Source organism: Hippopotamus amphibius, chromosome 14 (genome assembly GCF_030028045.1).
Source record: "Hippopotamus amphibius kiboko isolate mHipAmp2 chromosome 14, mHipAmp2.hap2, whole genome shotgun sequence".
Taxonomy (NCBI): domain Eukaryota; kingdom Metazoa; phylum Chordata; class Mammalia; order Artiodactyla; family Hippopotamidae; genus Hippopotamus; species Hippopotamus amphibius.
This window is the reverse complement of record NC_080199.1, coordinates 74891850-74904296: the sequence shown is the minus strand read 5'-3', so window position 1 is coordinate 74904296 and position 12447 is coordinate 74891850. Positions and strand designations below refer to the sequence as shown.

The window sequence follows — 12447 nt, the reverse complement described above, 5'->3', positions numbered from 1 at the left end:
ACCTCCTTCCAGAAAAGAAGCAAACTGCCCTTTCCCCATTCCTCCTGAGTTCCTCAAATCCATCCCTTCTGTTCCCTAAAGAGGGGGGCCTTCCCAACAGCCTCAGATTGTCCCTTGTCCCTTTACAGACCATCCTCCGCGGAGTGGGTAACCTTATCTGCACAATGCTTCCTGTGAGACTGGACCAGTGCTGTGGCAAAGCTCAGCAGGGACCATGACATCAAGACCGGCTCACTGCGTGGGCGGTGAGTAGTCCTACTTAGTTCTTCAAAATCCAGGGCGGGGAGGTGACATTCTAGAAATCTAGTGTGGGCTCTCCAAGCAGGAGTCAGCTCTCTCACGTCCGGCTCTGCTCTGCCCCACCCCAGCCTCAGTCAACCCACAGGGCAGAACCACTTCCTCCCATGACGGGAAACAAATGAATGGGGCCGGCCACCCAACTGGGGAGTCACTCTCTTCCCCCATTATACACTCGTGTTTATTTTTACTTTTGCCGAGCTCATCTACATTGCCTTTTTTTGTTCTTCTGAAAAATCATAAATTTGATTTTCCTCACTTCTGCAACCCAGATCTATTAGATTTCTATTTGTGAAGTGCAGCAAAATTACACTTTACTTTCCACAGTTTGTGTTCACTTCTCAGAAATATTAGGTAAAAGTTCTCACTGTTGTGAAACTAGGTCTACAGTAGGCAAAAATTCTTCTCAAGTTCCTTAAAAGTTTTGGAGCCTTGGAGACATTTACCCTAATGCTGGCAATAATTGCAACCTTGTGTTATTTTCGTGGCATTCTGTACCTTTCCCAAATACATTGCCTCATAGGACCCTCAGATTCTCTGTCTGAGGAGTAGGTAATGACCTGTATTTCGTATGCACAGAAGCTGTAAACTGCACACACGCGAAAGGTACTAGAAGCTCACCACCCTTCGGTGTGCTCCCTGGGCTATGCTTAGGCTGACGTGGGGCAAGTTTAGGACAATCTATGAAGAAGTCCCTGCCCGGTGCTGAGCATGTGAAAAATCCCAAATTCCACCTCATTCGGTGTTAATAATTTATTTTAGTGTTTTTAAAAATTCCAAAGAAGTCGTCTACTTCTACTGCTACTTTACCACCCAAATACGCAGAAAAGTAAAAGGGGGAAAAGATTCTGCCGTATTTCCCCTCAGCTCATTACACATATGCGTTTAAAAGTAACCACCCCTTCCCCACCCTTATTCTTAATGTTTTATAAGAACAAATTCCAGGTGAATCAGAAACCACAATGTATTCAGTGAAAAAAATGTGGTAAGCTGTTGAGCTATGTTCATTTTTTAAAAAGGAGGAAATTTCTGTTAAATTTACTTACGGCTCTTACTCACAAAGGTGAACTAGTTGAGCACTTGTTCTGATCGTTTTAAAAAATATGTATTTATTGGACTCCAGAAAATTATACGATTTAAGTCTGAACTTCTTTACTTTAGACCCATTTACTAGTTGGCCATATTAAACCAATTAGTAATTTTGAGCTACTTAAAACATACACCTTCTAACTTCAAAACTAAACTAATGCTTTGGTTTTGGTCCATATATAGCTATATCCCTTAACTAGAGCCTCAGATTTAAATACCAAGAGCTATTCTACATATTCAAGAGTACCATGTATATATCAATCACTTAATCTCTCTTGACAATGATGCTCAGATACCATCCTGCAAATATGTACCATGTAACTCAGGATGACATTCTTTAAATTCATGCAATAGACCATCCCTTATTCAAACGTCACTATCTAAAATTCCTGTCTGCAACTGAAACTAAGTACATAAAATGGATTTATACACAGACATATTTGAAAAATTTTAGTAGTATAAGAGGACTTCATTTATCTGTCAATTTGAGCTTCTCTCTCTCTGCAGGGTGAAGTCAAATTCTTCTGTTTGCTTTCTACTGCACAAAGGTCCCATATATCTTTCTGAAATACTTCTGCATTAAATGTACTGATTTAACCACCAAGCCTCAAATCTGGACCTGACACAGGTAAGCTACTCAGTCTACTGACAAAAAATGAGAACTTCTTAGGAATATGCATATTTTTCGCAGATAATTCCAAGCAACAATTTATTTTTTAAGTGAATCATCACTGAACGAGTTAAAGCTTTCATTTCTGATCTGTCTTGTGATTGGTTTAAAAAAAAAAAAAGAAAAAGAGTGCCTTTAACATTAAAAGAATAAGTCAAGTGGCCAACAAAAAGATTTAAAAAAGATTTAAGGTACTGCTCTGAATCTTGAGAGCACTGAAAGAGGAATAAGATATCTTTCCAGGCCTTGGCAAGCTTACTCCGTAACATGGAAGAAGGATCCCATATACCACAAAGAAACGAGAAAAAAAGAGGTAACACTTATGAAGTTTCACTTCAGCCGACCTCACTCCCCAAACCATATTTTATTAGCATTATTCAGACCTAACTTTATGTTCTGTCACTCATAATTATTTTCTCACATAGTTACTAGCTCTAATCCTCAATAGAACTAAAATTTTAGATTTGCTATTGTCAAACAAAAAATCAAGAACATCTTGAAAAGGCTATGTTACTCCATAAAAATTCAATTCTATACCTTTATCCAAACATAATAGCTTAAGTTATTTAGTGATTTAAAATTTATTGGCAAGTTAGGTCAGCACAAATATCAAGGCCTTAAAGGGAAGAGTCCATACATGATGACCATCCCCAAATTAGCAAAATAAATAATACAAAAATCTCAGTAGATCCCACTTTCTTTTGGGTTGAATAATCACAAGGGTAAAGAAAGTATTCATGATTTGTAAGTTTCCATATTTCTGTTCTTAGCGAATGATTCATCAGATGTGTGGAAACAGCTACTTCTTAGGAATTCCATCACTCACCAGTAACTTTCATAATCAGAATAATATGCCTTAAAAGACTAATACACAGGATGAAAACAAGTTGAAATTGCAGGAAGAATCTAGAAAACCAAAGAGCCGCTTCTGTTTATGTCATTCATTTTTTTATCAAGGTAATTAACAAAAAAAATTGCAATTCTCCCAACCACTCTGCTAGCGGAATTAAAAGCAATGAAGAAAATACGTGGGCCTAATGATAATTCTTGAGGAGTCTCCATACCATCTTACTGTTACACTGTCAAGTCTACTCCTGGCCTCCAGATTCGCTCCCATGAACTATCATCAGTATCCATCTTGTAGACTAAACAGTAATGGAAAAGAGCAAACAGCCCTCGGTCATCAACAGGAAGCAAGGAAACACTGCACAGCTCACCGAGGGCAGGGCTGAATTCATTCAGCAAATACGCCCTGAGCATCTGTGTGTGCCAGACACGATGCAGGCCCCTAAAGACACAGAGCTGCTGAATCAGCTCATCGTTTGGAGAAAAGACAAGTGTACGCACACCGTGTGATGTGACAGTCATGTCAGCAAAGTGCTGTCCATGCTGAGGAGGGAGAAGGGGGTCTGAACAAGAAAGTCTGGAGGGTGGCGAAGGTGACAGCATTGTTGAGCCTGGGAAGATAAAGGAGGACCTCTCAAGGGGCAGAAAATGCGTGGAAGCTCATTTCCAACAGACAAAGGAGCACGCACGAAGCCTACGAAAGGTAATGTCCTTTGGTGGGGGAAAGATCTGATGTCATACTCAGTGCTTGCAGAGTGGGAATTGGGGAGACCAGTGGAACTGATGCAGTGGTGGAGCTGAAGCCTGGGGGTGCTGGTTAGAAAACGAGAGACAGGAGTTCCAACCTCAGTTCCAAAGAATGGCGCACAGGATGACCTTCACTCTGTCCCTGTGCTCCTAGCCTAAAACTACAAGCTGGAGAGAAAAATTATGAAACGGTTACACATGGGTTAGGAAGAAGAGCAGGTAGACTGCCTACCTTTTCCCAAGGCAGGGAAAACCTTTGCCCCCAATGGACCTCACATCCCATCTGCCAGCTCCCAATCTGTGTCTGTTAAAGACCCTTGAATCCAGGTGTCAAAACGTATTTGAAGGTTATTCAAGAAAGGAACTGTCCCCTACCTTGCTTTGGAATGGTTACAGGGATGCCAGAGCCACGTGATGGTAGGCTGAGGGATACCATAAATGGTACAAGTCAGGATTTGTCTGCTGCCCAGCGGGTAGAGAGTCGGGTCTGGAAATGATGATACAGCCTTTTCATAAATCTGGGGTTTCACTGAAAGGAGAAAACAGGACCGAGGTCAGGAGCTGTTCTAATGACTCTCTCCTGGACTACAACAAAGGACCACATTCTTGCTGGTTTTGATGTCAGGGAAACACACACGGACAAAGACCAAACCCTCGAATTTGTCATCATAATGCCAATTGAGACGTAGAAGTGTTCTGAGAACATTTGAAAACTTGATTCCATGGTATGTACATTCCAATTACAATGATAAAAAAAAAAACTCATATTGCTTTTGGAAGATAAGCGATCGTGAAATAGTTGGGATAAGGGCATAAGTGGTTTTTAAAACAATTTTTAAAAATTTTGCTTTCTTTGATGTTATACTGACTTGACACAAATTCTCACTCATTTCACCCCCACCAGACCTAGAAGAAAGTCTGAACAGTGAACTTACCATTGACAATTAGAGTGGCAGTGAGGTTTTTGAACACGTTTGACTGTTTTATGCCCAGCAAGACGGTGTAATCCCCTGCATCTTCGGCAGTCACATCTTTGATAATTAACGAATAGCCACGAACCAAATAGCGGGCAGATCTCTCAGTTGCTGGTAACCCATCTTTTAACCTGTGGTTAAGCGCACGAGCAATAAGTCATTTCACACGGCCTCTCGATATCACTTTAACATTGCCATTTAAGGATGCGAGCTTGAGTTTAGACATCTCGACACTTGGATCCTCCACATTCATTTAAAACATTTAGACACTGACTTGTTAGTAAAGCCCAGTGGGATTTTTAGACTGGGAAACACTTCGTGTTGATTGGCAAAGAGGCAGAAGGAAGCTGAAAGAAAGACAAGTGATGGTTTGATGTACCACATGGAGGCTGGTCGCCACTGTGACTTAAGTATTAACCCAGAAGCACAAGCTGATTCCATCTGAGATGTTTTTCAGAGTTCTCCATGAGGCTCCATCAGCAACACAAGGGTCATTGTAAGTCAGATCAACTAGATCACTTCCCCAGATAAAAATAAAAATAGACTTTCCTATTGTGGCCTCATGTGGAGTTCTTATTAGTTATATAAATGGTCACACCAGTTGTCCCTTTTCATAAGCTATAGTGAAACCAAGATTATCAAGGTTCTTTCCCATGGGGAAGAATAGTTAAGGCACAAAACTCACAAACAAAAGGTACAAACTTAAAAAGAATTTTTTCAAGCTTCAGAGACAGACTCAATGGCTAGATATCATACGGTAACATACAGAACCAAGAGGCTGGAAGGCTTGCCCTGGCTCCGCCACTGTGTGCCGTGAACTAGACTTATCCATTCAAGCCTCAGTTTCTCCGAGTTTCTCAAAGATCTCTTTTAACTGTACGATACTATGATTTCACTAAATGACACAGTTCTTTAAATAGGCATTTTAAATCTGTTAGTAGGAATTTATCATGTTCCGCATAAAGCTGTCATATTAGGAACAGCACTGGTTCACAGTCACGCATGTATGACACAGTCATGCAAATAAATTCTCATTCCTAGTGGGTCTCAGTTCCAAAGCAGCTAAAATGCCTACGTTCTCTTTTGTGATTCCAAATCCCACTTCGGTATTACTTTAAATTATTTCCTGTGAATAGGTCAGTATTTTCAAAAATGGATTGATTTTTGTTTTGTTTTGTTTTAGGTCCCTGTTACTTAGCTACCGAAGAAATTAGCAGTGTTGAACAGGTGGGGATACTCTCAGACACTGAAAGAGGGAATGTACTCCCTAGATAAAGCGATTCAGTTCCTATTCAGGAATAATGTACATTCATAGGAAATTTACTATTAAACTTTTTAGATATTACAAACAAAAAAATCTCTTCCTACTGTGATGGCATGAAGGGGCACAGCACAAAGTCTAGTTTTCTTTTTAATTCCCTATTAATGATTAGAGGAAACTTAAAACAAACACTACGCCCATATGATACTGAAAGCAAAACAAGCTCTGGTTGGGATTCTATATTGTGTGGGTTGCTTTCCTAATCAGTTGTGTGCTATACTCTTTGTTTAGAATGTAAGGGCTTGAGCCAAAGATCCTGGCATTTGGAAAGGATTTAACAAAATGATTGCAGATTACCAACTGATTACATTGTCTCACATCAGGTGTTGGGCTGGCATTAAAAAAAAAAAAAGCTGCCTAAAGAGTTTCTGAATATGCAAACTTCCAGCCAAAAACCCCCTTAATTAGTTCAAACAGGGCCATGGGTGCACCCCTGCCACTGAATAAGTCTTGTCTCTGTTAATGTTTGTTTAATTTTAAAACAAGACTGGAACTTTCAGCCCAGCTGTATCTAAAAGAACTATTTTCCGATAATAAGGAAAGAATTACTGTCCTCATCACAAGGGCCCACTTCTTCAGGGTTAATAGAGCATGTTACATACTCGAGATGCTTCCTGGTCGTTGCTCAACATCTTTCATTCAGAGGACGTTGACATCATAGGAAGGTTTAGAGAGGCAGAAGTTTAGTCGCGGGGAGTGAATGGCCAAACTGGGATGAGCGCTCAGAAAACCCTCATCCCTCGCTCCATCCTGTTCCTGACATCATCTCCAGCCCTGCCCACCCACTCTGCTCCCAGCCCAGAAATCAGCTCGGTTCTTAGTTCTCCACTGCTATCTGGGAAACATCTTGATTTCTTTCTTTTCAGGAATTCAAGTCCCTGGGCTCCTGCATCCTGCTACTGACAAGGCATGCCTTAAGCTGCTAGGAACAGAACTGTGGTCCTACCATACAACTTCTGGCGAGGGGAACGCCTTCACTTTCATAGCGAGTCGATAAGACCGCTTGCCAGCTACAGTCTCGAACACCTGCCGTTGCTGACGCTTCACCGTGATGAATGCTTTATCTTTGAAAGGAGAAGTGATAAATCCATTAGAAAACACTATATTTATGGAAACAAAAGAAAACCAAAAACCCCCAACCCACCACCTCATTCAAGAGGGCTGCAACCAATGAATAAATAGAGCTGAATTATGATCAAAGCCATCTATGAGCCCAAGTATGGATCAGTGAGTAAAAGCACTTAAAAGTACCCTAGCTGGTCTGATACTTGCAAAATCAAATGGTCCCAGGGACATAAAAACCCAGTGACAGGGCAAAAGAAAGTAAAACATCTAAAACATCTATTCTATAACCAAAAAAAGTATAAAGATACTTCTAAACATCTACCTGGCCAATGTGAGTACCATGGGAGAAAGTTGTCCCACATGCTCTAAAAGAACTAATTTGATATAGAAAAATCAACTGGAGAACGGCAAAAGAATTTCAAAGGCCACTGATAGAACTGTCCCCTAGTTTCTGTTCCTTACAAGCTTTTCTTTTCAACGGTAGAAATAAAGTTTTTAAGGATTCTAAAAAGGTTGATGTATTTTCTTTACATAATTTGCCTTTTGGAATTAGGCAGTAATATTAGGATTTCATGAGAGTAAAACCAGGGATAAAAGAGCATCAATTCTAAATAATTTACCACATCATGTTTTTCTCGAAATCAGTAGTAACTGAGAAATTTCTCCCAGAAAATGAAGGTAAAACTGATTGTATTTTTCTGTTTTGTTTATACGCAACACTAAATAATTTCATATAGAGTCTAATATGATCTGACATATAAATCTGTAAAGAAAATATTATCTAGCCAATGCAAAGGTATTACATTTAAAGAACACAATGTGATTTGCTCTTTGGCAGGGGGCAGAGGGGGACAAAGCTGTATTTGTTTATGACAGTGTACCTCTTGGCCAAAAGAAAATTTCTTTTTTTTTTTTTTAAGTAGAACCCTCCAATTCTGCAACGATTAGAAAGCAGAGCATGCATTGCTTACCATATATATGCACTGAGGTGTTAACAGATTTAAATGATGGACCACTTTTCACGTGACAAATGTAAAGTCCTTTGTCTTTGTTCTGCACTTTGTCAATAACAAGAATGCTGTAGAATATATTGTTATGGGAATTGCGTTGGTCAATTCGTCGCCTTATAGAGGCTCTCTTTTTTATCTAGAAAGAAAATGTGGAGCAAAGGTAGAAGTAGTCACTGTTTGTGCCTAGAGTCACAGCATTGCAGAAGATTCCGAAGATCAATATTTTATGCTATAGGAGGCAAACCCACCCAGAGTGAGATGCTCAGAACCGACATCTCCGTCTACTCGTGTTTCCAACACGTGCCGTCACAGCACTGACTCCGCACTTCATTTTCTTCAAATGGACTTTCACACACACCATCTCAACAGTTTCTCACAACAAGGCAGTGAGATCGGCGGGGTTGCTGCCCTTTTGCAGATGAAGAAACTGAAGCAGCAGAAACTGGCCAAAGTAGCCTGTGACCTTGGATCTTCTGAGGACAAATCTAACGCTTCCCTCTAGCACCTGCCTCTCTAAGCAGTTACCTGTTTCCTAGCCTGAAATAGCACACACAAACCTGGGCAACGATCACCTTTAGTATCTGGATTAATGACAGGGTTTCTGTTAATAAATCACCGTGAGTTTGCTTTGGCTTCCTTCTAGAAATGGAGGGAAAGATTCTGAACCCTGGCTACACCTGTTAAGGTATAATGATCCTCATTTCATTTTTTGACTCTCTGAGCAAGGCTCGCCAATTTCAGCTAACGCCCACCAAATGGGTCTGGGAGCCTGCAAAGCCATCGACAAGTTTAGGGAACACTCTGGAGGTTGCGGGGGCAGTGGTGTCCCATGTGTGCAGACCTCAGGCTCAGCCACAATCACCCACTCCTGGTTCTGCGAAGGCGAGGTCACAGTGCCTTTTCCTTTCATTGTTCCTTCCTTTCTTGTCTTTATTTTTTAAGCACTGCATTTTATAACACATAATATGTTATTTCCTCCTCTCAGTTCGTCCCTGTGAGGACGCATGGAAAAAGACTTTGGAAGCTGGCCAAGCTAACCTCTGGGTCTTGAACTTAGCTCTCCTGTGTGCCATGTTGGATAAATTCTACCCACCTGTCCTTTCACTGCCCTGTTGGAACAGACACATGTTACACCGCTTGGTCTGTTCTCAGCAGTGACCACAGAGGAGATGTCGGTCATCGCCACCAAAAATCAGAGACTCGGTCCCCTACGTGACAGACTGAGGGACCTTCGGCAACTCTATTCATGCCGGCACTACTTCTCCCTTCTCCCTTTGAGAAGGCTTTCCTTCCCAAGTTCAAGCAACATTGGTATTGTTTCCACCTCCGTATCCTAAAACTGCCCCTGGCTTTTAGAACAGGTTTGTCAGCTCTGTTGCCAGCAGCCACATGTGGCTCTTTAAGTTAAAATGAAACACAATGAAAAATTCAGCTCCTTAGCCCACAAGCCCCAGTCCACGTGCTATTAGGCATAGGTGGCTAGTGGTTAGGATCCTGGACCACTTCCATCACAGAAAGTTCTACTGGACAGCGCCATTTTCGAAGGTCATGGGCATTCAACAGGTATGTTACCATACTCTTACTTGCAGCAGCAACACTGACAGGATACAAGTTTCTTCCCTCTTCACATGTGTTACGAATATATGATTTCCATCAAAACCCAGAACATATTGCTACAAGTTGCAGCATTTTTATGTCAATGAAACAATACCATTTTCCAGAAAATACCTTATAACTGATGAGTCAATGTGTCCCTCAAGGGCACGTGTGGTACCTTTTGGTTGCTCAGTTATTCTGTTTTCATAGCAAGAACTGTATATATTGTTTACAGCGTGGGGAATATAGCCCAGTATTTTCTAATAACTGGAAATGGAGTATAACCTATAAAAATCTTGCATCACTACATTGTACACCAAAAACTAAAATAACATTGAAATCAACTATACCTCAATGAAAAGAACCCAATAGCTTGGGACTGATGCATTAATCTTAATTATACATACATAATTTAACACGTAATTTAATCATAAGCTAACTTTGTGATTGGACCATCTGAATGACGTAACCAGTGATTTACCCGGGATGTGCCCCATAAATTATACAGACACATAAGAAATGGGGCTGGAACCACTGTTGGACGTTTCTTAACAGTTTATCAGTGATTCCCCAGCTGTACATTTTTTTAAACAGTGAATGTTTGCAAGGATGTTTAATTTGAATAAGGGAACCCGACTCGGCCTTCATTCTTCTCATTTTTCTGAAGGACAGAATTCCTCCTTTGTCACTTAACAAGTGGAAGATTGGGTGGCTGGGTGGTATTATCTTTTCCAAACATGCTCCAATCAGGTGCCTGCCTGTCTGCAGGTCTCTTAAATTAATGCGCCGGCAACAACTTTTTGTTTTTGTTGTTGCAAAAGCTAGTCCCTGCCTGGCACGCGGTGATAAATTTCTCTCTCATCTCTAAATCCTGGAGAATCGTTTCCAAGGATGAAACAATCCCCCTTTCCACCCAGAATCATGCAATACAAATACCAGCCTATACACTTCAAAACAAAACCTCCAGACATCAAAAGACCGTATCTCTGCACATCACACTCATGAAACATCAGGCAAGAGAAGCACCCACACCAAACCCAAAGCTTCTTTATTGACTCAAACTGCCAGAGGAGTCAGAATATTCTGCTTTCTCCCACTTACAAAAACTCAGTTTAGCATTTCACTTGCTAAAACTAAATGTTGTCCTACAGAAGTAGAAAAGTAGGTCACTCACTTCCCCAGGGTAACTCCAGGTCATCTGAACTCTTGTGTTCAAGGGAGTGGTAGCCGTGCAGTTGAGGGTGAGAGCTTGACCTCTTAGTAATCTGACTGGTCTTGGCGTGCTTATTTGGACGTCTGTGATGGTGTTGGCTGCAAGCATAAGAAGGCACATTTTTAAAAAAAAAATCAACGTTTCATTAAGCAGATAAACCCTTGAGCATGCTGGCTTATGCTCATGCTTCCGGAACATCACTTACTTTGTCGAAGTGTGAGATAGTTTGTCTTGTACAAATGTCCGTTGACTGTTGTTTCACAGGTCAGAAGTCCTATTTCTTTGTATGTTGCATTTGATATTATAAAACCCTTCCTACTGTCCCAGGTTATTCTTTTTCCATCAGGGATCAGAGTATCAAATGGAAACTGGAAAAGGAAGAAACATGCTTTCACAAATTGTATTAGCACTGTGACAAGAGTTGCACTCATAGTTTGTGAAAATGTAATTTTTACCTCAAATGAGAATAGTGCAGGTAAAAACTCCAGGTTGTCATAATTGGTTCTTTAGTTTTCTTTGCATGTAGCAAACGATACGTTAACTATGATAAATTATAGTAAACAGGATAATTTATTATTAGTCTTAGCAACAAGCTGCACCCACCTAGGGTAGACCTAGTTGTCATGTCAGAATTCTAGTGGGAACCCACACCTCTTTGGCCTCTGGGAATCTCTGTCATAAACTGGCCTGATACCCAATAGAAAAATTAATTAGGATTTTTTCTGTTAGGGCTGCCAGGTTATCTTCTTGGTCTCATCATCTTATCTTCTTGGTCTCACCATCGGGAGCTTTTAGCAAGCCACACCTTGTCCTCTCATTTTGTATGATTTGTTAAAGAGGTGGCTTTCTTAAAAGGACGGCACATAACTCCCGGTCCCCCAAGATTCATAGCATTCACTTGGCACTCACTGGGGGCATGACTCTGGGGAAGACTGAGGGTACTGGCTCTGCACCTGGGAGGGAAACTCCCAAAAGCTGAGACTCCTGACAGTGAGGAGAGCCAAAAACAGATGTGAAGCCAGAGACAGTTATGAATGAAGCGCTCACAAATTCCTAGAAGTATTCCCAAACACAGTGAGTCCGAACAGAAGAAAAGAATCCACAGTTTGGTTCTCTCCTGTGCCTTCTCCCACACACCAGGGACTTCATTTAAACCATCTACCTTGGGGTTAGACTTTGTAAAGGACCACTGCCCCACAGAGCAGCCCAGCCAAACCTCCCCTGATGTCAGATTGCCAGCCAATTCCAGAGGCAGGGGTCTGACCTTTACTACGATTTATCCCCAGTTGGAAGAGGGGGGAGAAAAAGTCAGATCACGTCTCACAACAGATTATAAAGACTCATAGCATTAACTGTCATAAAGAGTTTCAAGTCTTTTCTATCATCTTTTTAAAAGTAAGCACCTCACATCACTCTATGCATTGATCCTTTGTGTATATTGCTTGTGGAAGGAGCAAATCGGACTGGGATTTGTGATCTGATAGCAGAGATTTCTATTCCAAAAGCTGTAGTTGCCTCTCCCAGTGAATATGGCTGCATTGGTGTATGTTACCAGAGAGTTATGTGGGTTTGAGATGAATTGCATCCTGTTTATGAAGAACTGAAAGCAATTAAAGGAT

At 41.1% G+C, this 12447-nt stretch overlaps 1 protein-coding gene across 3 annotated transcripts in view; it reads right to left on the bottom strand.

The window, feature by feature from the left end:
* The window catches only part of FLT1 (fms related receptor tyrosine kinase 1), a 169180-nt gene that overhangs the window by 103185 nt on the left and 53548 nt on the right, over nucleotides 1-12447 (bottom strand). For 2 of the 3 annotated variants that reach the window (XM_057707567.1, XM_057707569.1), the window contains exons 5-10: nucleotides 11034-11196; nucleotides 10790-10926; nucleotides 7981-8155; nucleotides 6891-7008; nucleotides 4585-4754; nucleotides 4025-4178 (exon numbers count right to left, since the gene is read on the bottom strand). In XM_057707567.1, the coding sequence (XP_057563550.1) occupies nucleotides 4025-4178; nucleotides 4585-4754; nucleotides 6891-7008; nucleotides 7981-8155; nucleotides 10790-10926; nucleotides 11034-11196 (917 nt within the window). Of the gene's footprint in view, nucleotides 1-4024; nucleotides 4179-4584; nucleotides 4755-6890; nucleotides 7009-7980; nucleotides 8156-10789; nucleotides 10927-11033; nucleotides 11197-11283; nucleotides 11303-12447 lie in introns of those variants that run through there. The other variant, XM_057707568.1, reaches the window with a different exon arrangement.